Source organism: Diospyros lotus, chromosome 2, assembly GCF_014633365.1.
Source record: "Diospyros lotus cultivar Yz01 chromosome 2, ASM1463336v1, whole genome shotgun sequence".
Lineage (NCBI taxonomy): Eukaryota > Viridiplantae > Streptophyta > Magnoliopsida > Ericales > Ebenaceae > Diospyros > Diospyros lotus.
Window position 1 is genome coordinate 44,237,362 of NC_068339.1, and position 27,641 is coordinate 44,265,002.

At 38.4% G+C, this 27,641-nt stretch overlaps 2 protein-coding genes across 8 annotated transcripts in view; both read right to left on the reverse strand.

The window, feature by feature from the left end:
- Positions 1-155: 155 nt before the first annotated feature.
- LOC127795463 (uncharacterized) overlaps positions 156-27,641 on the reverse strand; it is a 51,018-nt gene continuing 23,532 nt past the window's right edge. For 4 of the 7 annotated variants that reach the window (XM_052327139.1, XM_052327143.1, XM_052327141.1 and 1 more), the window contains 9 exons: positions 26,348-26,419; positions 26,119-26,174; positions 20,242-20,327; positions 19,122-19,212; positions 18,878-19,035; positions 18,688-18,779; positions 18,053-18,115; positions 9,835-9,908; positions 156-681 (listed from right to left, as the gene is read on the reverse strand). In XM_052327139.1, the coding sequence (XP_052183099.1) occupies positions 489-681; positions 9,835-9,908; positions 18,053-18,115; positions 18,688-18,779; positions 18,878-19,035; positions 19,122-19,212; positions 20,242-20,327; positions 26,119-26,174; positions 26,348-26,419 (885 nt within the window). In that variant the 3' untranslated portion in view covers positions 156-488. Of the gene's footprint in view, positions 737-9,834; positions 9,909-18,052; positions 18,116-18,687; positions 18,780-18,877; positions 19,036-19,121; positions 19,213-20,241; positions 20,328-26,118; positions 26,175-26,347; positions 26,420-27,641 lie in introns of those variants that run through there. The other 3 variants (XM_052327144.1, XM_052327145.1, XR_008021799.1) reach the window with 3 other exon arrangements.
- LOC127795462 (uncharacterized) lies at positions 5,174-9,819 on the reverse strand. The gene has a single exon (XM_052327138.1). The coding sequence runs from the start codon at positions 7,940-7,942 to the stop codon at positions 5,183-5,185; it is 2,760 nt and encodes a 919-aa protein (XP_052183098.1). The 5' UTR covers positions 7,943-9,819; the 3' UTR covers positions 5,174-5,182.

The window sequence follows — 27,641 nt, forward strand, 5'->3', positions numbered from 1 at the left end:
CTTGCTTTTGAATCAGCAATCACAATGTGCAAACTATTCTTCTCCAGATGTCTAAAAATTCTTAAATTTTTAGATTCACATCAACTAAAATAAACATATTTCTCTTTTGTTTCCGAAGAGAAGGCTAAAGAAACAAAACTTTGAACTCGGTGGCATCACCTACAAAGAATAGCTTTTATTTCCAATATAACTTTTCAACATCGTCACAAGACAGCAATTTCTTAACCAGGGGCAAACCCTATTCAGTTACATCTTCCAAATATGGTACAGAAACATTCTATCAACTTCCATAAATAGGCCTTCTAAGCCTCGGACATAAAATTACACTATAAATTACAGACAGATTCCCTGCCATATTCCAATACTGAATTCCTTAAGCTCATGTAACATTGCAGTCCACTGGACCGTTCCAAGGATTAGCTGATATCTTCTGCAGGCCACCAATGGGTTTTTCATTCAAGCTCGTCCAAGTGTGCAGCCAATTGCAATCAAACTGGGGAAACATGCATGTAGGCTGCTCTTTCTATACACATCCTTGATCCAACATACCACTGGCAATAGCCAGAAAAGCAGAGATGGCAGCTCCATGCACTAAAGCCCTGTCCGGCAAGAAAAAGGTATAATCTTAGAGGCAGTGAGGAGAGAGATTTCAGATCCAGTACACAACCCATTGGGTTTATCCTGTAGTTGGGAAGTCAGAAATGAATAAATGCAGTCCAATTTGATTCTTCATTGCCTGAGTATATGGGGAGAGAATTTCTATATCATTAATTAATACAAAAGATTAAAACAACAATCATAAGAGCCTTGTGCCTACTAGGTAGGGTTGGCTTATAAAGATTAAAACAAATAAATATAACACACAACTTATTTTGATAATGTGATGTGACTTAAGGACCTTTAGGAGGTTTCTAGAACTCGTCTCAATCTAACAAATTCTTTGCAATGCTAACACCATTCTTTATGAACTACTTCAACACAAAGAACCCCCTACACATTTACAAGAAATGCACAAACCAAGCTTCATGTTTAACTCGTGGATTCTATACCTACTGAATTTTAAAAATTGAAAACTAATATGACGTTTATTTCTTTCCCTGTAAATGTTCATTGTTGCCAGTTAAATCACAGTGTAAGGATTCTCTCTACTTGAAGGTATTCTTTTGTGACCATTAATTCTCCTCATGGTTTTAGTTTATGGAAAGGTATATTGGAGGTGTGAAGATTTTCTTCAAATGCAAATGGTAATACACTTGGATTTTGGCTTAATAGCTGATATGGACATAGACCTCATTTTGAGGGTTTTCCTAATTTGTTCAAGTTTGTGCATCTAAGGAATGCTCTGGTGAGCGCTTGTTTCTTTTCTTCCTCTATTGGTGTTTCATGGTCCCCCCAATTAGATGTAATCTCCTAGATTGGGTTCCAAAACCATTTTTCAATATGTTGTATAATCACCCTTTGATTGGGGAAAGGTAAAACAAATGAATATGGATTCTATCTAGAGTTGAGTTGAGAAATTTTCAGTTTGCTTGTATTACTAAACCTTTGTGACAACAGGAAAGTGGTTTTTCCATGTAAACAATATGGAGATCCAAAGCCCCTACACTGCTGCTTTTTTTCACATTTTGATTTCTCTTGATTCTCTTGTCTAAATAACTTAGAGTAGGTGGCAATGGGCGTTGGGTTGGTGTTTCATGTGAAAGTGACCGACTTTTTTTGCATTGTGTGGTGGCTTGGGATATTTGGAACAAGGATCAAAATATCGTTTTGTTGTGTTATTTAGATTAGCTCAGAAATGAAAATGTTTTGAAAACACAAAGAAAATGATTTAAGGAATTAGAAAAGTGTGAAAATGTTGAGATATTGATACAATAACACAACACCAAGCCTTAATCCCACTAGGTGGGGTTGACCACATGGATTTTTTAGCTCACTAATAATCTTTGTTCATGACTAGAAACAGAACTTGATATTCACACAAGCTTAATAATTGAATAATTACATATTTTTTTAATGCTTATAGTTTGAAAGGAAATTCCACTCACTTTAAATTAAGCATATGAACCCGAGAAGTTTATATTTTTAAACTATGGGAAATAAAATTAACAAAGATAACAATAATGCCAACATAATTGGTAAACAACAATGTTACATATTTGGGAGGTACACATTGAAACATAGTATTTTTTTTTTAAATAACAGTGAAACATATTTGAGAAGTACACAAGGATTTATTTTTAAGAATAAATTTAAAAAAATATGAGAATCCTAAAAACGTAGATTCAAAAACTGTACTTGACAGTTTGGGATATATTATACAAAAAACTTCAATTGATGATCATAGGATGAAAAAAGACAAACAAAAAAAACAAGAAAACTATTTAGCAAAAAAAAAAAGAAAAGGACGAAAAATCTATCATAACATTGCATAGAAAAGATACCTAGTTGTAATAACTAATAATAAGAATAAATAATGCCCAATTTCTCTCCTATTCTATCTCTCTCCTCTAATGTAATTTCGTCAAATTTTCCAGTATATATCTCCTGATTTTTTTCCCTTTCACAAATATATTCTTACAATGATTTTTTTATGTTTCTCCTCATATCATGGAAATGCATCATTGGTTGGGAAAATTACATATTGTTTTGGTGAATTTTTCTGTTTGATATGTTTCTTCCGAAATATTGGAATTTCAATTTTTCAATAAAAATCATCTCTCTCTAAGAAAATGGAAACATTTTGGCTGTTTCAATAAAAAGAAAGGAAATTTTTTTCTTTAATAGAACTTATATTTCATCTTGTTTTTTTAGTGTACAATGGATTATGCTAGTTACTATCTGGAAGGTATTTTGTGCTTGGGGTTGAGCTTGAAACAAACAGGGGTTCAAAGGTGCTCGGACGGTCGCCTAGTTTTTTGTGTTATGCAACATATACGGGAGGAGCTGAATGTTAGGACTTCTAAGGGTATGGGGAGATAGAAGTTATAAAGGAACCTCTCACACTTTCCTTTTTTTCAGGTGGTTGAAGGAGGAAATTTCTGATTAGATCCAACCGATAGGAAGGATCTCCAATGGATGAAATGGATTGAATTGTATTTCAGAATTGGAATTACAAGAAAATGAAAATAAGAACAGCAGCAACTGGGCGTTCGAGAGGCCCAGAACTCTCCTACAATCACTCCAAATTCTTCACACCCTCCTCCCTCTCTTCCTACCCCTTTTATAAGCTGTTACTCCCTTCTCTCTCCTGCATAACCGTATTTGGTTATGCAGGCGTGTCTACTGGTTTGTTACACAAACCAGCCAAATATCTACCCTACCCCTTAGCGCACCAGCTGATTGGTGCTTCCTCCAACTGTACCCTCAACTCCCTTCGGATGCTTGTGACGCCTATAGCAAGTACGCAAAACTGGGGGCCTAACATCACTCCCTCCCCCAACTGTCACCTTGTCCTCAAGGTGAAAACCTGGAAACTGCTGCTGAATGAGGCTGAAAGGCTCCCAAGTGGCTTCTAATGGGGGTAACCCCTTCCATTGCAGAAGAACATCCAAACCTCCCACATTATTTCCTCTGCCTGGTCTGACTCCCAATACTGCCTCCGGTTCGACCAGCATCTCCAACTCTGCACTTAACTAATTGGGAATATGCACCGTGGCTTGCAATGCCCCTTTGGCCTCTCGCAGCTGAGACACATGGAACACTGGGTGAATGCTGCAAGATGAAGGTAATTTTAACCTGTAAGCCACCGGTCCAACCTCCCTCTCAATCTCAAACGGACCATAGAATCTAGGAGCCAGGTTCTCATTGGCACGACCAGCCAATGACTTTCGACGATAGGGAATTAGTTTTAAGTAAACTAGATCCCCTACTTGAAATTTTACTGCTCTTCTCTTCACATCAGCCCCTTTCTTCATTATAGCTTGAGCTCTTTGTAGCTGTGCCTTCAGTTCTTCCAGAATGTGATCTCTCTCGACAAGCTGCTGCTCTACCACTGAAACCGAAGTGGATCCCTTTTCAACTTTAAGTATTGCTGGCGGTTCGCGCCCATAGACGGCCTGGAAAGGTGTAGTTCTAGAGGCTGTGTGGTATGAAGTATTGTACCACAATTCCGCCCAAGGCAGCCACACAAACCAAGATTTTGGTTTGGAAGAAGCGAAGCAACGAAGGTAGGTCTCCAATGTCCTATTCAGCACCTCCGTTTGACCATCCGTTTGTGGATGGTAAGCTATGCTGCGTTGGAGCTTGGTACCTTGGAGACGAAAGAGTTCCTCCCAGAATTTGCTCATGAATATCTTATCCTGATCAGACACAATGGACCGTGGTAGACCATGAAGCCGTACAACCTCCTTGATGAAGACTCCTGCCACTTCTCCAGCAGAAAAAGGGTGTTTCAACCCAATAAAATGGCCATACTTACTGAGTCTATCAACCACCACCAGAATCGAGTCTATTTTTCCTGACCTGGGTAAGCCTTCAATAAAGTCCATCGCAAGGTCTTCCCAAATTTGATTTGGAATCGGAAGGGGTTGCAAAAGTCCTCCCGGTTTGAGTGCCAGTACTTTGTTTTGCTGGCAAACCGCACAGTGGCTTACATACCTGTGAATGTCCCTCTTCATCCCCAATCAATACACACTTGCCGCGATCCTCTTGTAAGTCTTCAAGAAGCCCAAGTGCCCCCCAACACATCATGACCCTCATGTAAAAGCAATGGGATGAGAGAAGAACCCTTCAATAGATATATCCTCCCTTTGTAAAAAAGGAAACCGTCCACCAACTGAAAATGGGGTCTGGAAGTAGGATCCCGCTGGAGGTCCTTGACCACCACTTGTAGCTCTTCATTGTCAGCTACCTCCTTAGCTAGCTGATCCAGTTGGAAAACCTGAGGAACGGTTAAAGCTAGGAGGGCAGCAGAGTGGCTGATGCGGGACAACCCATCAGCCGCTTTATTCTCCAACCCAGGTCTATATTGGATTTCAAACTGAAATCCCATTAACTTCACCATCCACTTCTGATATTCTGGACTCACCAATCTCTGTTCCATCAAGAACTTGAGATTTTTTTTATCCGTCCCGACCACAAATTTCTGTCCCAAGAGGTAGTGTCTCCATTTTTGTACTGCGAACACAATGGCCATTAGTTCCCTCTCATACACTGATTTCCTCCTACCGAACTGATTAAACGCCTAATTAAAGTATGCAATAGGTCGATGGTCTTGCATTAACACAGCCCCCATGCCATGTCCCGAAGCATCTGTCTCCACCTCGAATGGTTTGTCAAAATTCGGCAAAGCCAACACGGGCAGTGACACCATGGCAGCTTTGAGCTGGCGAAAAGCTTGCTCACCCGCTTCATCCCAAAAGAAATTACCCTTCCTGAGTCTGTCCGTGAGTGGCCAAGCTATCTTGCCATAATCTTTAACAAAACGCCTATAGTACCCGGTGAGACCAAGAAAACCACGCAACTCCTTCAGTGTGGCGGGAGAGGGCCACTCTAACATGGCTTTTACCTTGTTATAATCAGCCGAGACTCCTTCATGTGATATAATGTGACCTAGGTACTCAATTTCCAATTGTCCGAATGAACACTTCTTCTTATTCGCAAATAAATGGTTAGCTGCCAACACCTCCAGAACAGAGCACAAGTGTTGTGCATGCTGTTCAAAGTCTTTGCTAAAAACCAAGATGTCGTCGAAGAAAACTAGCACGAAACGCCTCATCTGTTCTCTGAAGATGTTATTCATCAGTGACTGAAATGTGGCTGGCGCGTTAGTCAATCCAAAAGGCATTACGAGGAATTCGTAGTGGCCTTCATGCGTCCGGAATGCTGTCTTTGGAATATCCTCTGCCTTGACGCGAATTTGGTGATACCTGGACTTAAGGTCGAGTTTGGAGAAGACCTTGGCTCCATGAAGCTCATCCAGCAGCTCTTCAATCACTGGAATTGGGAATTTGTCGGCCACTGTCACCTTATTTAATGCCCTATAATCCACACAGAACCTCCACCCTCCATCATTCTTCTTGACCAGCAGAACCGGGCTCGAAAAGGGGCTGGAACTGGGTTGTATGATCCCTGCGACTAGCATCTCTCCTACCATCTTTTCAATCTCGTTTTTCTGTAGATAGGGATAACGGTAGGGCCGCACATTGACTGGAGTTGTGCCTGGCAGCAGGTTGATGGCATGATCCTTCTTTCTGGAAGGAGGCAGCCCTTCAGGTGCTGAAAACACCTCCTCGAACTCAGCTAACACTTGCTTAAGGAACGGTGGGATCTCGACCGTTTTGTCACTGTAATCAGATGCCATCGTTCCCAATTCAAGCAGCACTCCTTCTCCATTCTCCTTGAAAGCCTTCATCATTGCCTTCAGGGATACCAAGCTTTTGCTCAAGCTAGGGTCGCCCTGCAAGGTCACGGCTAATCCCCCCACCTGGAACTTCATAGTCAAGGCCTTCCAATCCACTCTCATTTTTCCCACCGCAGCCAACCACTTCATCCCAAGAATTACATCTGAGCTGCCCAGCTCCAGAGGTAGAAAATCTTCCACTATTTGCAAGTTTTGTAGATGCAACTTTACGCCCTTGCAAATCCCGGCCCCTTGCACTGCCATTCCCGTTCCCATGATAACACCATAACCAGTCGTTTCTGTTCGCGGCAGTCCCAGTTGTTGAACTAACTCGGCCGCTATAAAGTTGTGCGTCGCCCCTCCATCGATCAGTACTACTACTGGTTGCCCTTCGATAACGCCTTGTAGCTTCATGGTCTGCGGTGTTGTTAAACCAACCACTGAATTCATAGAGAGTTCAATGATTTCACTGCCTTGGTGCACTTCCTCTCCTCCCTCGTCTTCTCTCACCTCTGTGGTTCCCCTTTCGGATCCTTCCCTCTCTTTTTCTTCATCATAGATCATCATAACGTGCAGCTCCTTGTTCTTGCACCTGTGGCCAATCGAGTATTTCTCATCACAACGGAAACACAATCCCTTCTCTCTCTTGGCTTTCCACTCAGCCTCACTGAGCCGTTTAAAAGGAACATTACTACCACTCTCGGCCACCGGTAGCTTACTACTCACCTGGTTCGAGACTCTCGAATAAGGAGTCGGGCTTCTGGATTGTGAGGGAGGGATTCTAACGGTGTTAGTGGTAGAGTAGGTGGGAATTTTACTTCCCACTTGTCCGAACCCCCTACCGCAGCTCAGGACGACTGCATTTTTATCCTCTATACATTGCGCTATTAGCATGACCCGATCCAACCCCCTGGGTTGTAATACCCTGATCTCAGCCTTAATTTCAGGCTTAAGGCCGTTGATGAAATGTCCTTCCAAGAATGCCTCAAAGACGTCTGACACAGGTACCGCCAATGTCTCAAACATCAGCCTATATTCCTTAATCGTGCCTTCTTGTCGCAGAGCAAGGAACCTCTCTTCCAGCGATCCTTCTTGAGTTGGGCGGAATCGGTTAAGAATTCCCTGCTTGAGCCCCTCCCAGCTACGGATCCCCCTGCGCCTAGACTCCCACTGGAACCAAGCGAGGGCCCCTGCCTCGAAGCATAATGCAGCGGACTCTATCTTTTCATCCTCCGAGAGCTGGTTGGTCGTGAAGTATCTCTCCGCCCTGAAAATCCAGTCGTCTGGATTGTCTCCTTCGAAGGTAGGCATTTCCAGCCTCCTACCTCTCCCCTCCGGTCGCCATGCGGCGCTCATGCTTCCCTCCATTCTGTGACTCATACCCCCTCCTGGTGTCACTTCGGAATCTGGGGTCAATTCCGGTGGCCAGTCGTTCCCATGAGCCTTAGCCTTCCGCTCCCGTTCCTGTTCGTCCCACCTTGTGATCATGATAGCAAACTGCTCCAGCATTTCTGCTACGTTCCGGTTGATGGTTTGAATCTCTCCCCTCATCGTGTCAACCTTCCCCTCCAGGTCCCCCACCCTCTCGGTTAAGTTTACCATGGCGATCGACTATTGCTCTGATACCAAGGTGATGAGATCCAACCGATAGGAAGGATCTCCAATGGATGAAATGGATTGAATTGTATTTCAGAATTGGAATTACAAGAAAATGAAAATAAGAACAGCAACAATTGGGCGTTCGAGAGGCCCAGAACTCTCCTACAATCACTCCAAATTCTTCACACCCTCCTCCCTCTCTTCCTACCCCTTTTAAAAGCTGTTATTCCCTTCTCTCTCCTGCATAACCGTATTTGGTTATGCAGGCGTGTCTGCTGGTTTGTTACACAAACCAGCCAAATATCTACCCTACCCCTTAGCGCACCAGCTGATTGGTGCTTCCTCCAGCTGTACCCTCAACTCCCTTCGGATGCTTGTGACGCCTATAGTAAGTATGCAAAACCGGGGGCCTAACAATTTCTTTTTGCTCTCTTGGATATTTTTCAGAGTAATTAGTTTACCAAGAGTTCCCGAGCCTCCATTGTACAGTGTTCACCCTCTCTTGGCAATGCTGACCTCCCTCCTAACATCCTTAATGGAACCCCTAACCCCAAAGCTAATGGAGAAAAAACCAGCACGTCAGAAGAAGAAAGAAGGCTACTGACAACTAGTACAAGGCACTCGTGAACAAGCAAGGCCGAAGACTAAGGGCCCTGTACTGAGCTATCCTGCAATCTATTTGATAATCCAGAGGAATTAGCCACCAGACTCCTCAATCAAACCCCAGAATTTCATAATGCCTCAACCAACTCTCTCCACCAAATTGGATGTTCTCCACCCAACCCATACCGATTGATTCAGGGATTTTCTAAGAGAACAGAAAAGAAGATGCAAAAGGAGCATTTTCTTTATTTGGCTACAATAGAAATAAACAGGAAAAAAAATATGATGAAAATGCCCGCGAAACTTCCAGTTGTACGGTATTTTCTCCACCCCTTTCAAAGATATCATACAAAGGGCTTCCTCAGTGCACAAGGCTTCCCATTTCAAGGGTCAAAGGAGGAGGTTTTTGTACACAACCTTACCCTTGCTTTGCAAGGAGGATATTTCCACATCTCAAACCTGTGACCAGTCACAAAGAAGCAACCTTACTGTTGCTGCCAAGGCTTACCTCTTTTGAAAGACATCATTTAATTTCTAAAAATCCTATAATCGAACATTATTTTTATCAGGACAGATCATTTGGAAATTTATTCCTTTCTCATTTTCCACATCTTCATTTAACCTATGTTTGTTGAGTGATGTTCTAGAGGAAAAATTTTCATACACAACAATGTAACATAAAATTCTCTCCAACAATTTTCAGTTATTCAGTAATAAATTACAAATTTTTGACAGAATTACTCCTACACCAAATTAATTTGACAAAATATAAGGGAAAAAGTTTCAATTTTATATTGATTATAATTTATCAGAGCCAACAAGAGAGACGTAGAGATAGAAAGAAATTTGGACTCTCCCTTTTGTACAACTTACTTAAGTTCTTACATTGCCTTGATTTATTGGAAACAACTGGACAAAACTTGGGATATTATCTCCTAAGAATATACTTATTTTAGAAACCTTATTTTGGAAGTTCTAATTTTTTTTTTCACGAAAGTGAATCATAATCTGTTGTTTCTCCAGAACTTAATCCTTTTCCAATATTCTCCAGAAAAAGTCTTAGTACGAAGATGCTCATGACACAGTTAATATTATAATATCTCCAGAGTGCTGAATATCATTTTTCAGGGTACTTCCAACATTGCTTTGACCTAGATAGGGATTTAAAGCTCCTCCCCTCAAAGTACATCCCTGGCATGACTTTGATGGCACAAGATGTCATAAAAGACAATAATAAGCATGTGCATGTGGAAATTGATATTGGTTGTGAGGATCTTAAAACAAGAACTTACTCAGGACTCTCTTTCTGATAGCCAAAATCAGTTGCTGCTTTGAGAGCTCTCTGGTACGTTTGCTTCATTGCCTCCTACCAGTATAAGGAAATATATAAATTCATATATAGATGTAATCTTGAAGGGTTCAAATTAAAAGGTAAAGGATGACAGCTTGCTTTATTTAGTTCCACAAAAATTTACACCAACTACTTTGTGCCTGGGAATTAAATAACACTAATGCCCGTAGCAAGAAACTCCAAGTCTCCAAGAGAGGTTATACTATGAATTCGGAAAGCAATTGTTCTAGGTGACTTATTGTTACTGCATTCTTTGTACACCTAATGACTATAACAATACTAAACAAATGGTATGAGTGTGCTTTTATATATACAATAGCATGTTGAAAAAAGAAAACAAATTGTGCCAGTAGACTGTAACATAAAAAAAAGTATAAAAATATGAAATGGTCCAGCAATTATGGTATAGATATTCTGGCAACATTATTAGCCTCATAAAATTTGGAAGTAGATACTACTGGGGTGAATATGTTCAAAACCCAAACAACCAGAGCAACACAACCCAAATTGTTGGGTTGAGTTTGGTTTTTGCATTTTTCACCTAGGAAGCATAGACATTTCATCTTGCATGTTGGAGCTGTCCGACATGTATGGGACATGGATACTCACTTGGCACCCTGAGACACATATTGGGTGCATGATCATTAGTTTTATAATTTAACTTGTCTAGGGCATGCAGTCAACACACATCTCCATGGGTTGGGCACACAACAGACAGATTGAGGAGACTGCAGGGTTTCTAGTAGAGTTTTTAGATAAAGAATAAAAAACACAATTTAGCTACAACTTTGACATCTTTTTTGGCACGTTCAATGATGTGTTTATTTTCATTACTAATTTTTCTGATATTTTTGTGACACCCCATACCTCAGTAAAGGACCAAAAGGAAGAAAAAAAGGTGAAGAAAAGATGGGAATCAACCAACAGTTGATTGGAGCAGTCAACTGTTGGAAGAAATGGTTTGTGACAGTCAACAGTTGACCATAAGTTGACTTAGGGGTAAGCTGTCCATACTGGACTTAAAACTTAAAAGCTGCCCACCAGTTGACGGTGGAAATTGATTGTGTGAAGAAGTGAAGCAATGGAACCAATAGTTGACTATCACATTAGGTACAAAGCAGGTGAATTGAATTAGGTAAGTACTAAACAGCTGACTTTGAGCTGGATTTTGGGGCTAATGAGGTACTTAGGAGGGTAATGAAGAGAGATTAGGAACACTAGCAATGCTCCAGCATTCAGGAGAATGGGAGAAGCTTTGAGAAAAGGGTTGAAGTGTCCCATTTTGCTGAAGCAAGATGCTAAGTTTGACAAGTACAGACTGCCACTAAGGGAGTGAAATGTGGCAGCAAAGTGAGAAGCCAACTGGCTGCAACTTCAGTGGCTTGTGGGAGTTTATAAATAGGGGAAGGAAAATGTTGTACAGACAAAGCAAGAGCTGAGACAGAAGACCTGCATGGTTGAGGTAAGAAGCATCCTATGGCTTTCTTATGTGTGGTATGTTGCATGAAGTATGCATAAACTATTTATAGCAACATGATGCCATGATTCCTCATCTGCATTGTGCGTGTGTGCGCATTGGAGATGTATGAGTGTGCTAGTGTGCTGCATATGAGTGGGTTCATGGTCATGTATTTGAGAGTTCCCTTGTGCTCAATACTGATAGCCTAGTGAGAAGGTTGAGCCCAGTTAAGGGGTATTAAGACCAAGGGCTAGTATGAGACCCCTTTTAGGTGGTCCCTAGTAAGGCAAGGCCCATGTGAGGCCATTAACCTATTGGAAGGACAGGGATATGCGAATGAAGCTTGAACCTAGGGGTGCACTCAGGAGAATATGTGTCCGGGAAAGAAGCTGCCATCATGTGTGTGCATGCCTTCAGGCCTTAGTGATTAGCAAGCTCATGCCAAATCTCAGACTAAGATGGACCCTAATAAGCAAGGAAAATTTTAAGGAGTTAGGAAGCTGTTAGTGTACACTCAAGACCTGCTCATTTTGATGAAATGTACCAAAGCATGAAGTCTTTTGATAATAGAAATGCTACTAATTGGTTTAAGATCAAACATATGTAAGGTGTATTATAAAGCATGTGATAAATGAAAGGAAATATATTGTAGTAATGGACTTGCTTTAAAGACTCAGATGATTCTGTCATGCACCAAGGAATCAACATAAGGTAATGGGTGAATTGGAATTAGGCTCAAGTTGACAATGGAAGCAGCCAACAGAAGAAAAGTAGGCAACAGTTGCTAGTGATAATTGACTATGAAGCACCAGAAGGCCTAGAAGGTCAGTTAGAAGAAGTCGAATGTGAGTTAACAGAGTGTGGAAGATCAACTACAGGCTTTAGGTCAGTTGATTGAGAATTGATTGTTCCTTTTCGACAACTGATATTCTAGGTAACATTCAATGCGATAGAATGCAGACTATTGTCATGACCTTAGGAGCAATAGAGGGGCAAAATTGTAATAGGGATATAAATAGTTGTTAGAGTTTATTTTGCAATTTGTTAGAATTTCAATTGTTTTGCACAGGGGTGCATGGTTGAGGCCAAACGGATTGCACATGGGTGCAGGAGCAGTGAGGCTATAAATAAGCCACTATTGTAGGAAGAAAGCATGCTTGAATTGATATTGAATCTCTCATTTTTTTTCTCTCTAGAATTCTCTCCCATTCTCTCTCATTCCCTTATGCAATTCTCCCCTATTTACCTCTAATTTCTTCCCCCATCTTTGTCCCATTTCCCTCTCCAATCATTTTGTTCTCAGTTCTATTCAATCGGATCATTCCGATTGCCAATCCAACCCTAGGCTAAACCCTAGATACATAACAAATGGTATCAGAGCCAACGATTCTTGGCTGTGATTCCGTCAAATCCTATTAACCAATCCAACGAAGCAAAGATCGGCAATTTCGACAACAAATCAGAGCCAGGCAATCTTTGGCGGTCGAGATTCCGGTGAGCAAGGAAGCGAGTCTGGAAGCAATTGCCGAATCAAGGCAATCGCATGTGGGATCCAAAGTATTAGTGGTTTAGTGGGTGTCGCGATTTGGACTCGAGAGTGTTTCGATGCAGTGGGTTGGACTGGGGAGTGTCTCGATACAGTGGGTGAGGCGATTTGGACTCTGGAGTGGGTGTAGCGATTGAACTAACAGTGAGTTCTGGTGATTTTGGAATCAGAGGCGATCGCAATTGGGCTGGGAGCCTTGGACGGTGATTGGGTTGAGAAGAACCGCCATTAATTCCTGTGGGGGCGATTGGGTGGTAAGAGGTGGAGGAGAGGTTCTGGGCTTCTGATTCTTCTTATCGATGATAATTGTTGTTGAGCGATTCCTTGCAAGAGATAGCAAACAGTGTAAGGGCTCAGTTGATCAATTTGGATTGAGTGAGACGAAGGTGCTAATTCCGACAAGGAAGGATGGTGTGAGGTGGGAATAGGTTTGGGTCTTGGCTAAGAAGTTCAGCAATTTCGGTATCTAATTCCAGTAAAGCTCGTAGTAGCTGGGAGTGGATTCTTGAAGGCGCAACAGGTGAGTGATTTCGGTAATTATTATTTGGAATTGAAGGGAGAAGCAGGGTCTGGTGATTTCCGATTGCCTCATGGTCTGAATCAGAAGGAGTCACAGAGCGAGGTTATCCTCGTGGTTGTAACGAACCAGTGATTAGAATTTTTGTCTAACTTTTGGAGGCAAGTAGGCCAGTGTTTCTGACGGTGATTCCAACAAGTATTAGGTATTATTGCAGCAAGCGAGCGATACAAGATATTCGGTAGCCCTAGGCGACTCTTGAAGGCAGATCAAAGTTGTTGTAACATGCAGTTTAATCCGGTCCTAAAATAGGATCAACTCTGAAGTAGAACAGTGCCTGCAATTTGCCACTTCTTGGATCAGTTCAGAGGTGACTGTTGTGAAGCAGATACAGAAAGGAAGTGCTGGATTAAGGATGTACAAAGCTCCTGTTTATTGGCCTTCGGCTTATCCTGCTCAAGAGAAGTTTGCCATGGGAAACAATGCACGCATGAGGCAATTGGAGCCTCAATGGCAATAGAAAAAGGTTGCATTTTCAGTTGGAAACAACAGGAACCATGAGCAGTTTGGTCAGAAGAGTCAGGTATGGAAAAAGTTGGATAATGAATTTAGCCGAATTGACAAGGAAACCAACAATGGGATACATGGAACATGCAAATAATTCAGTCATATGTTACACGAACAGCTATATGAGTTTGCAATGATACTAACTAAGAAGTATCACTACAGCTTCCCCGCTAAATTTTTTGATGATTATTGCGGAAGATTTAACCTAGAAGAATTCCTTAAAACGGAGCAGCCGAAGGAGAAGTCAAGATGGCGAGAAATTGATTCACTGCTTACCTCCAATGTGGAGTGGAAGAAGTATACCGGTTTAGGTAGAATTGACAAAGAAGGTGACTGTAATGATAGTGCCGGTAGTAACAACAATTCTGGGGGTTTGGTCCAGGGTGTGTGGGCAAAAGGAGAATTAAAGGAACGCACTGATTCCTTTGGAAAAGAAGTTCTCGATGGTGATATTTTTGGGGTTCTGCAACAAGATTAGTTCAACTTTAAGGAAGAAGGAGAAGAGGAAGAAGAAGACGTGGAAGGAGAGATTGAGGAAGAGGAATTGGAGGACAACATTCAATTAGTTGATAGTCTCTCAAGCACTCCGATTAATGTTGAGACTCTTGATGCTATTGATCTACGAAAATAATAGAGAAAGAAGCCTGAAAAGCCTCTTTACCAACTACATGAGGAGAAGGATGAGAGGATTGCACCAGACACTTTGCTTGGAACATTCCATACAGATGTTATTGGCTTGAGCACACAAGACAGGACAACAATTGTCAAAAGCGTTGATTTGCTTAAGGAGAAGTTTGAATTTCTTCCTATAACTGGAAATGATATGGTTGCAGGACTGACAGCTCAATTGGAACCATTTTCAATGGCAATAGGGAAGAAGTGGATGGCTGGACTTGGTGTTGTAGCAAGTCAGAGTATTGTTACTATTGAGGAAAAAGAAAAGAGAAAGCAAAAGAAGAGGGAAATACGAGATAAGAACAAGAAAAGACGAAGAAGAAACCAGTTGGTGAAGATGGGCATTGGATGAAGAATCAACAGGTTGGTTGTAATAAGTTTCTTGGGGACAAAAAACCTTTTAAGGCGGGGGAAATTGTCATGACCCTAGGAGCAATAGAGGGGAAAAATTGTAATAGGGGATATAAATAGTTGTTAAGAGGGTATTTTGCAAATTGTTAGAATTTTAGTTGTTTTGCATAGGGGTGCATGGTTGAGGCCAAACGGATTGCACATGGGTGCAGGAGCAGTGAGGCTATAAATAAGCCACTGTTGTAGGAAGAAAACATGCTTGAATTGATATTAAATCTCTCATTTTTTCTCTCTCTAGAATTCTCTCCCATTCTCCCTCTCGTTCCCTTCTGCAATTCTCCCTCATTTCCCTCTAACTGCTTCCTCCATTTCTGTCCCATTTCCCTCTCCAATCATTCTATTCTCAGTTCTATTCAATCGGATCCTTCCGATTGTCAATCCAACCCTAGGCTAAACCCTAGGTACATAACAACTATGTTTCCTATTCAAGGGAAAGTCAACCGTTGAGGTTGATTTTTTTTTTTTTTTTGGGGGGGGGAGACGTTCAATGACAAGAAGTCAAGGTAATCAAGCTGGAGGGTGTATGGTTGAATTCAAGACCAGTGAGGTCACGCACTCTAATGAAGAACCCAAGGTAAACCAAGTGGAGCCTCTAATTCCCAACCAAAGGGTTAACTTATGACCTGCTAAGCCTTAACACATCCTGAGAAAGGATATTGGACTTTGTTAGGTCACCCTTGTGGGCATGGGTGGTTACATTTATGTTGTATTACCTAATGAATAAGGAACGCCAAAGATATAGTTGAGGTGCCACAATTGTGGCATCAAGGCAAAATTTTACAAGTTATGGACTACAATACTACTATCAAATGAGGGGCATTACAATTTTTATGTTAGTTTGGGGGTCCTTTTCAATACTTTTGCATATTATCATTATTAGAGATTAAACACTATTTCATGGTGGACTAGTTCTACTTTCTCAAGACTTTAAATGCCTTTCCTAGCGTAGCACCCAAGAAGATTAAGAAGAAGAGCAAAGGACCAGCAAAGAAGATCAAAAAGAAAAGAAAGGAGAAAATAGAGGAAGCAGCATCAGAGAAGAAGAAAAGAGAGAGAAGAAAGAAGATTAAGGAGGAGAAAGAACGAGAAAAATTAATAGCAAACTTTATAATCAATAATTAGTCATCTAGATCTAATAATTCCTACCCTTATGAGCTATTTATATACCAATAAAATCCTACCAAACCATAAAACTAAGTAAAAAAGGAAATAACAACATAACGTTCTAATCCTAACTAAACTTGGAATTCAAATAAAAGTAAGAAAAAAAAAAAAACAACAACTTAAGGGCCTGTCTAGTTGTAGAAACATTTTCTGTTTTCCAACTTCAATTTTCTATTGAATAATTGAATCTCCCAATAGAAAGTAGAGAACTCAATCTTCTAATTTTTCAACTTTATACTATGAATTAGAAAACACCCTTTTTTGTTCACTAAATTTTCTGAAAATGAATGCTATGGTTTTTTTGAAACATAAAATGTTAGGAGATTTTTAGTTATAAAACTGGAGTTGAAAACTAGAAAATGTTTTTTGAACCTGAATGGGGCCTAAACTTTCTAATACTCTAAAATTCTTAAATTACCAAAATCCAGAACTAGTAAATTCTAAAATAAATAGAATTGAGACAAAAAAAAAAAGAAGAAGAGGCAAGAACATTAGATAAAGGTATGGAGGGATATCTTAGAATCTAAAGGCTTAAAGTTAAGCAAATCCCAAAATAAATATAAGGAATATAAGTTTAATATAAAAATGTGGGCAATTTTATTGTCAGACTTATCAAGTCATTCCAAGAAAATATTAGTTTAGATATTTTGGATGAATTGTCCAAAAAAGGGGGAGATTATTGAGAATGTAATTGGAAGAAAGCAGAGTGGCTAAAATGGAGAAGTGTTTTTGGTGTTTTATGAGATTTTAACATCCCTATAAAGCTAAAAGGGAAATTTTATCAAATGAATAGAAAACCAACTCAGCTAAATGGAAGAAAATGTTAAACAGTAAAACACCATGTGCAAAATATGTGAAAAGGGGATTTTACAGTAGATGTCTGGCCATACAAGAACAAATAGAATTAGAAATGAGGACATCCATAATAAGGTTAGGATGGTTCCCATTAAGGATAAAACATGTGAGACTCAAGCAAGAAGGTTTGATTATGTGAAAAGAGGACAAAATAGATGCTTCTATGAGGAAAAGGGATGAAACAAAGAAAATCATAGTGGTAGAAGAAAACTAAGAAGAAGAAATTAGTGGAAAACTTTTCGTGCATGACATGAGTTATAACATCCTTAAAGAAGATATAGGTATAGATATAGATGATTAGTGATCTAGAATCCATGTAGCTGACATGTCAAGTGTGATTAAGCTTGGTATATTGTAGTCATCGTCGCCCCCATCTCTGTCATTTTAGATATAATGCTCATTTACTCTACTAATAAAAGTTATATTTTTGTCATACCTGTATCCTTATTTTTTCCTGAACCATGTATCCAGTGTCAATTCTGTCTTCACATCCCTATCTCCATTTGTTTTTGTTATTTTTTCGACCATACATAAAAAAAAATTCATCTTCAAAATGCTTTGATAGCAAAGTTTTGGTATAAATAATAGCAAATCAAAATTTACATATTACATTATTACTTTTGTTGACAATCACCAATAAAAAGCTGTTCAACTAGTATTTTTAGTATATACTAAAAGTTAGTATATGGTGTATGCTGCATACTGATATTTCTTCTCCCCATATATGAGCAAAGCTACAAAGTTTTCTTTTATCAAGTGTAATCTTTTTCTTCTTCAAACATTGTTAATAGAAGATCCAAGTATTTAATATATAGAGAGGCTCCAACACTTATCCTATGCTATTCATGTGATCTCCAGAGCAGCCAGGTAAACAATGGGAGTAAAAAATTCCATGTGATGTTGTTGTTCCCATGCCTTCTAAACAAATTCAAGCTTATTTGACTGAATTTTCAGTAAAACCTCACCTGCAATTTAGACTCAAATTCTTCGGGGCACCAGTTAATCAGCTCAAGTTCTCCTGCAGCAACCTATCAACCAAGTGATACAAGATTTAGCTCAAATAGAACAACGGCTGAAAAAGTAAACAGAGCAGTATCAACTTATGCAAATAAGGATACGAAAGAAACAGTAAAACAAAAATTTTCCATTCAGATTCTCCTAAAATTATTTTCTCTTCCTTAGGTATGCTTTCAGTCAGACCACATCTCTCCATGTTTTTCACTTGGTGGGCCCATCTAATTCTATATAGGATGCATATGTAGAAACAATACATCCTGGCCAAGAACAAATAAGATTATGAGCATTACTGCCCCCTGCTCCAGTGTCAAGTGAAGTTATCCTATTCATTTCATTGTATTGTCTTCCTCCACATACAACATCTGGAATCCAATTGAACTGCAGATTTTCCTTCAACATACATTAGAATTGGGGCTGTGTAAAGAAATTAAAAACCATGAGCACTTCGGAGATGCATAGACTATATCATCAAACTAGGTAGATGGTTGACATGAATTTTGCTTATGATGTAAGTGATTATTTTATTGTTGTATTATTCTTAAAAGTGTTGAAAATATAGAAAATGCATAAGAGGTCATCCTACCCCTCCAACACCAGCTGCAATAGCAGGAGCAATGAGGACATTAGCTTTTCTAAGCACATCAACTGCTTCAGGCATACACGGCATATTGGAACCTAAAGGAAATATTGCAATATAATTATTAACAACAAGGGAAAACAACAAACAGGATCAAAAGAGAGAAGTAAAAAGGCATAATATTGAGAACCACTACCTTCTACTAGTATACGGCAACCTGAATTAACCAAATTAATGGCATCAGACTGATCAATTTCATTTTGTGAAGCACAAGGAAATGCAACATCGCACCTTTCATTCCAAGGTTTTGCTTCATCATAATACTTAGAACGAGCATAAGTTTTTGAATAGTCTCTGCAGGTGCCACGTTATGTATAAGGATAGAACAAAAATATTTAAAAAGTTGCAATCTGTTAAAAATTGATGAGGAGGAAACAGACCTCAAACTTCTTTGTTGTGCTTTAATATCTCTCAAAAATGATATTTTCAAGAAATCAAATCCATCCTCATCCACCAAATAACCCTTTGAATCTGCACAACATTGTTTCAGAAAAGGCACATGCTTATACAAACCGTTGATCAAATGAGTGTTATTTTAGGAAATGAACTACCCAAGAATCATTATCAAAGTACTTAAAAAAATAATTTTTAGAAAAAAATATAAGCAGAAAAAGGAGGCACTTCCTGAGATGAGAAAACAATTAAAGGACAAAACGTATACAATGTCCACATTTTTTCTACTTGTGTTAACAGACAACAGCAGGGTGAAGAATCTAAACAAAGGACATATACAATGATATAAATTGTTCGCAAAACTTCAACCTAAAAAACAACCATGTGAATTACACTTAAAAGCACCAAGACACTAATATCTTCTTTTTAAAAAAGCATGGTATTCTACTACACTTTATCCAATCCAAAAGTGAGATATTTAGTTGCTTGAAGTGGCACAGTATCAACCAACATCATTATTGGAAACAAATAAAAATGAAAATAGTTGACCTGGTCTGGAATCTATCTAGTTAGAATAAATTCTTGCTAAAATTCTAACAAATAGGGTAAAGGGGGGAACAGTGCCAGGAGAGCGATGTGGCTGATAGGGTGATCACATATAGCACCCAGAGAAACAAATCATCTAAGTAATTGCTAACAGAGGTGGACCCACAAATAATTCATAATAGAATTATTGCAAGCTCCACTAGACAAGGATAGTGAGAGGAAAAAGCAATTATTTTAGAACCATGTCATCAAAAGAAAAAATCTTTGTACAGTTGATTGCAAGTGGTTGAAGCAACACTGAAATTGCAGGGTCCTAAAGCCTTAATGATTCTAAAAGCCACACACGATGATGTAGGCGTTTCAGCATATTTTCTAGATAAACATAAGTTCAGTACATATATACTTGCAAAAGGATAGGGATAAGGTGCTAAATAAAACAGTAAGTCGGAAAAGAATAATGGAAGAAAGGCATTTAAGGTAGTTATTTATAGTAAGAACAACAATCTCCTTTAAAGGATAGCAATGGTTCTGAAAATAATTTGATTTGACATCAGAATGTACCTGACACTGTGATGGGAATAGCACCAAAAGCATGAAGCTTCTCCAGAACATGCATTGCAATCTTTCCAGAACCACTAACAACACATCTGGAGGAGCACAGAGAGGAACACTTAAAACTAAAAACTTAAAAAGAACGAATTTCTACATCGGGTCTATTGCCCTCTATTTGGTAAATGAAGGAGACACTAAGCATGAGAAAGAAGACAAAAAGTACAGATTTAAATCAGCTCCATGATGCTACTCACAAAAATATTTTTACTTGCATTTTCAACCTAACATGGACCTCCCTTCTAGAATGAACACACATCATTAAAGTGATATACAATGTGTTTTCATCATGAATTGAAGTTGTTGGCGAACACTTTACCCTTACCTAATCTAGTTCAAGTCACTCATTTTATAATATTTTAGTTGCACTTTTATTAAACCCATTGAATAAAAGAACTACTAACTTTCATGCCCTTTATCCAGTTTTTATTTTATTATTATTATTATTATTATTTATTTATTTATTTTTTTTTTGGGGGGGGGTGGTGGAATTCAGTTCCAGGGCATGGAGAAAATGAGCTGTGTTATTGAATAGGAGACAGTCTATGAACTAAAGTAACTATGTTATTCCATAGTAAACAGTATATTTCAACCAACTAGATTCAGGTACAGGTTTTCTGGAGTGCAGCTTTGCCTGAATAGGAGACTATCTCAAGCTTGGAACACTATTCCTTCTTGTAGTATGTGGCACATTTGTTGACAAATGAATCTGACAGCCTTTGAGGGAGTTGAGACTCAAGTTTTAGCCTTAATTGGACCATTCTCCTGCCACTTCCTTCCCACTTCTGTGGCTATAGGAGGATTCCTTTTTATTCCTGGAGTCCTTTTTTGAGTTTTGTTGATGATTTGCCTTGGTGCAGCTTGATTTGGTTCTTTGTGGAGGGTTAGCCCCCTTCTGGAGATTTTTTCCTGAACATATAGGGCCTGTTTGTTGTAGCTTAAAAGCTGCAACTTTTAGCTTCTAGTTTCAAAAAAGCGGATATGTAGTGTTTGTTGTACCTTTTAGAATTTTAGCTTATAGCTTCTACTAGCTTTTAAAAGGGGTAGAAGCTGGCTTTTTCAAAGCTGGGGTACCCCAGCTTCTACAACTTTTGATTAAATAGTTATATTTTTTTGACAATTTTGCCTCTATTTTTAACAAAGAATTACTCTTCTGTCCACGCAATCAAGGGTCTCTCTTCTCCACCGCCATCTCCATTTTCAAATCTCTTCTTCTCTCTTGCCATCTCCCTCTCTCTATACACTAATTAATTTTTTTATAACACTTGAAACTTATACATATACACTAATTAATTTTTAAATTATCATTTTATAACTATTAAGAGTATTATGGACAATTATACAAAAATAAGTTATTTTACAGCTTATGGTATCAAACACCACAACTGTTTAACTACAACTTCTGAGAAGTTGTAACAAACAAGTTCACAACTTATTCTAAGTTTTAGAAGTTATAATCTAAGAAGTTAGAAGTTATAATTTTTTTAATTAAGCTGCAACAAACGGGGCCATAGTTGTTTATCTAAAAAGAAAAGAAAATTAAAGCTTAAGAATGCCTTTTGAATGGAAATGAAAAAGGGATCAATGAAACAGGAATCAAGAAGACACATAAAACGGATTAGTTCTTGTTTTTTAACAGGAAAAATTGATTTTAATTTCATGTATTCCAATTAAATTAGGACTTCTGCAGTAGATTTTATGATGGGATTAAGACTACTTGTAGATTATATACTAGAATTTAAGTGGTATTATGCTACTGTATCAGGTAGAATTACCTCATAATCCCACAAGTTAGTATTCCTATATCAAAGCCAAAAAAACAAGTCTTATTAACTTTTTTTGGGGGGGCGTGTGGTAGAGAAAAATGTGTTTCACAAGAGGACTAAACTTTGAATTTTAGAACTCTCTCCCCTTCCTTCATTGTCTGCACCTCTGCAGTTCTTACCCCTGTGCTTTCTGTTGAATCAACCACTCTCTATTCTTTGATTCTCAGCAGGTTGCTACAGTTCCCCTCTCCCACTTTTCTCTGTTGTTCTATTTCTACTCTGCTTCCTGGTGATTGTAACTTGTTCTATCAGCCATTCTACTCTATTGATTTTTTGTTGTTGCTGCTGTACACTTCTACTGCTGCATGCATTCATACATCAGTTTTGGCTTCAGAGCTTGAAAGAACACTTCAAGAATTAAAATGCAGCAGAGTGAAAGAAGAGCATAACATCCGCGCATGAATGGCTCAGAGGAAGAAAAGAAACAAAAACAGCAGACTGACAACGAGAAGCAGCAGCAATAGTAAGAGACAAGCCACACAAGGAGAAAAAAATGCAGCTAGAGCATCAGAGAGAAGTAGCAGCAGCAGCAAGCAGAAACAAATCAATACGGAAATAAAGAAAGAAAGCTGAAACATAGAAGAAAGGTGCACAAAGTAGAGAAGATTCAGCATGAGAGGAGACAGCAAAAAACTCCCAAGCTCAAATTTTATCATATTTTCAAATCTATTTTAATTATTTATCAATGGATTGAAATGGCTATTGCTATTTAGAATACAGCAAAAATGGTTCTAAGAGAGTCAACGGGAAAAATCCCAAAACAAAAAGAGGCTTGGTGGTGGAATGAAGAGGTACAAGAAAAATTCAAAACTAAGAGAGCTTGCAGTTACATAATGCCATAATGAAGAAAACCTAAAAAGGTATATTTTGGCCAAAAAAGAAACAGAGAAGAAATATAGTGAAGCAAAGTCAAAAGCTTGTGAAAATTTATACCAATGACTTATCACAAAAGATGTATCAAGAGAAAGAAAAGCAAAAGATTTGAGCCAAGTGAAATGCATAAAAGACGAAAATCACAAAATACTAGCAAATGAGGGGACGATCAAGCAGAGATGGAAGGAGTATTTCTCAAAGTTGTTCAATGAAGGTGGAGAAACAAGTGCTAAGTTGGGGCATCTTGGTAACTCTTAATTACCTGTTCTATAGATGTATATATTCGAACAAAATAAAGCAAGCATCCAAAAAGATGAAGAATAGTAAATTAGTTAGACTAGACATATCCCAATAGAAACATGGAAATGCATGGAAGGAGAGGGCATTTTTGATTGAATGTGATCCTTAAATCAAAAAGGATGCTAGACGAGTGAAGGAAGGGCATTTTGGTGCCTATTTATAAGAACAAAGAAGATGATCGAAGTTGTGAAAATTATAGAGAAATTAAGCTAATGAGCCACAATTTGAAAGTTCACGAGAGAATGAGCAAAGATTGTAAAGAGAGATCAAAGTGTCTGAAAACAAAGTTGGTTCCAAGCTTGGTAGGTCATCAATTGGAAGCCATACACTTTCAAGGTGCCTAACATAAACATATAGAGATAAACAAAAGAATTTGCATATGGCATTTATAGATTTAGATTTACGTTATGACAAAGTTCATAGAAGTCTTATGGACAGTCTTAGAGAAGAAAATAATTTTGAATTGTTTATATACAAATTATTAAATATATCATGCAGCAAAAACGTGTGTCAAAACAAGAGGAGATACAAAGGCTTTTCCAATTACAATAGGATTCCACCAAGGGTTTTCATTAAGCACTTATCTCTTTGCCCTAGTAATGGATTAATTCACTACTAAATATATGCATGTGGAGGTGCTTTGGTGTATGCTATTTGCAAATGACATTGTCTTAAAGGATGAGACAAAAGAGGTCGTGAATGCTAAGCTCAATATATGGAGGAACACCTTAGAATCTCAAGGTTTCAAGTTAAGTAGAAAACTGAATATATGGAATGTAAGTTTAGCAAAGATACAAGTGTTGATGATTGTAAAACTTGAAGATCGAATCATCCCAAGAAAATATCAAATCAAATATCTTGGATTAATAAACCAAAAATATGGGGAGATTAATGTGGATGTTACCCATAGAATTAAGGCATGAAGGTTAAAATGAAAAAGTACATTTGGCATTTTATGCGATAGTAAGATTCCATTAAGGCTAAAAGGAAAAGTTTCTAAAACATCTACAAGATCAAGACTTTGTTGTATGGCACAAAATGTTGGGCAATAAAGCACCAACATGTGCAAAACATGAATATAGTGAAAATGAGGATGTTTCGATGAATGTGCAGCCATATAAGAAAAAAATAAAATTAGAAAAGAGGTTATTCATAATAAGGTTTGAGTGGCTCTTGTTGAAGATAAGATGTGTGAGATATGATTAAGATGGTTCAATCATATGAAAGAAAGACCAATAGAGACTCCTAAGAGGAGAGTAGATAAAATGAAACAAATCCTTGGCAGAAGAGGTAGAGGAAGAATAAGAAAAACTTAATGGGAGACTTTAAGTATGGAATACGTTACAAAAGCTTACAAAAGTTATCTGTAAATAGAATGACTACCGGGCCAGAATTCTTGTAACCAACGTTACATGATGAGATTAGGGCTTAATATGTTGTTGTTTTATAAGATATCTAAAACAAAGAGAACTTTTCTAAAAACAAATCCTACCAGCCATGATTCCCCCACTCAACTTTTTCTCTTGTCAATCCCAGTCATGTTGACTGTATCAGTATTGTCTTGTTGGTGAATCAAGTCTTTTTTCATACCTTCACCATTGAAAAAATTCCTTATAAGAGGATTTGAAGTAAGACCACAAGGGACAAATGAGAGAAGAAGAATAGGGGAAAAAATAATAATAAAAAAGAATGAAGAGAAGGGAAGGAAATCTGAAAAGGGGAGAGAGAGAAAATACAAAGGAGGTGAAGATACAAACAAAGAAAGGAGAAGTTGCTCAATATTCTGCAATTAGCACTCAATCATGAAATAACCTGAATAATCCTTACACTAGTTAGGTTTATATACTGACATAATTGTATCAGACTAAAAATTAAAATGAAAGGAAGAAACAAAATCAAACAAATTCTCAATGCTACAAAACTCCTAAATAAATTAAACTGTAAATACTCGAAGCCCTTGATCTTCGTAACTATGTTCCAAGCTTCCAGCAGCACATAGCCTCCAAAACCCAAATGTTCATTTTATGAGACCATTCTAACAGACAAATAGCCCCACAACTAAAAAATCCAATCCAAGCCAAAGAGGCACTCGTTATTATCATCTCCATCTTTGCTAAGACTAGCTGTAAATCCTAACAGTGTCCTCTTGCTCAATAGTTTCCATTCTCAAAAAGTCACACCTATCACCACAACCAATGGAAAAACCTAAGTGCCTCCCAAGTAGAAATCACTTTCATCACCATCATTTCCACTCAAACCTGCTACAGTTACCACTAATGTAACACACATATTAATTTCTCCATTATTTGTCACTTGATTAGAGCTTAAGCTCTGTGTCATGAGGGAAGCCCACTAGCCCATTTATCATAAGTTCAAAGAGGTACTCAGCCACAACTACAACTCCAATAATTCGGAAAAAATAAGGTTTTTATGATCTAAGTAGGGTAAACAGGTCTGTGATGGGTAAATGGCATTCACCCATCACAAACCAGATGGAGATCAGAGTATAATAATGCAATTATAACATTGATTGGATATTCGGCAATTCAACCTATGTAGGCCCTTCAATGACTACTAGACAATCAAGAAGAGTTTATAGATTATTGCACCCCCCAATGGGTCCAAAATAAAAGATGAGAATGAAAATAGCAGAATTAAACAGTGAGGAAGTGAGAATATAATCATAGTATCCTAGTTTGCAAAGCCGATGAAGAAAAAGAGAAAAATATCTCCCCTAAACTTCTTAAGAACAGAAATTTGCTCCACTCAGTAAAGATATAACTTCACCATTTGGATTAACTATATAACTTCCAAAATAAAAACAATTAACCTTAGTCCTTTAAGTTCTTTATTCATATCTGCAAGAATAAGTTGGGCAAAGAAGACCTGCAAAATCAAAGAAATTTATGAGATTCCTAGCACGTGACAGAGGCATAATCAAGAAAGATAACAAAAAGAAAAAGACACTTTTGCATAAACATAGATAATATCTCAAAACCACCCATCCATGCACAAGCTTAATCGTAGAGACAGAGAGAGATTAAGAGGAAATTGCAGACCAGTCCATATCCAGTGGCTTCAGTTCTTAGGCTAGAGCCAGACCAGATTATCCTTGGCCCTGTAAAACTCCCCTGCATAAGTAACGCATACAAATGAACTTGTCCAGATAAACTACACATGTACATCCAGAAAAAAGTTACACGAAAATTAATTACACAAAAACACCTTAGTAAGCAGTAACTCGATGTGTTTCGTGGATGGTACATTTTATATAACTTATAGATCAAAAGAATAGCAATGATATTGTGTAAAGGAAAATTTCAAGTTCAAAGGACAACAGCCAATTAAGGTAAGAGTGAGTTCCCAACCCAGGAACCACACTCTTAGCAGCATCCATGCAAAAATAAATAGACCACACTGACTACCAAATGCAGCACAGTAGCAGTAACATTAAAATTGTTCTATTTTTTGGTTATATATAAACATCGTGTAATATTGAAGCCAACCTTCTCATAAAATGAACAAATGAGATGCACACAGGGACAAAATCACAAAAGCAAGAGGAGGAAGCAAGGCAAAGTAAAACCCCAGGCAGTTGAAGGGGGGAAAAAATAAAAATCAAAAGTTTTCCAGTAGTTTGTGTATATAGTTATCTATTAAAATAATACAAGAAAAAATACCCAAATAACTTGAGAAGATATTGAAGAAATTCCATAAGAGCCAATTTACATCAGAATCTCAGAAAAACAATTGGATCACTGCAAGTATATTAAATATATATTACTTGCAATGCATGGAGACTGATTATGCCACAAATCTCAACAACCCTCCCTCCAACTTTTTAGGTAATTTGCTCCCAGACCCCCTGTGGTTTAGGTCATTTGCACACAGACCCCTATGGTTTAAAAAATGTCTCTAGAGGTTCCTTTGGGTTATTATTTTTTTAGATCAGACATCCCCTCCCTTAGTTTTTGGCAGCAATGACGTCAATGAAAACTAAATTAGGTTAAATTTATTTCTTAATCTCAATCCTAATCCTTCTCTCAAATTTAAAAATAAAATAAATAAATAAAACCAAGAGGTCGCTGGCTGCTCTCCATCACTTACTCACTGCCAGCATAGGTCGCTGGTGACTACTGTACTGGTGGTCATCTTGCTTCAGGCAGTGGCAGAAATCAGCAGCAGTGGCACAGACAGTGGCAGTGAGGGAACTGCCATTGTCTCTGGGATTCCTTCACCTCTACTGTCCATAGCCGCCAGAGGAGAGATAGAACGCCTATGGACACCATGTGCCACCGCCTGCAAGAGCCTGGAGAAGGCAAGATCTATTCATCTGTCGCCATTGCACCACCT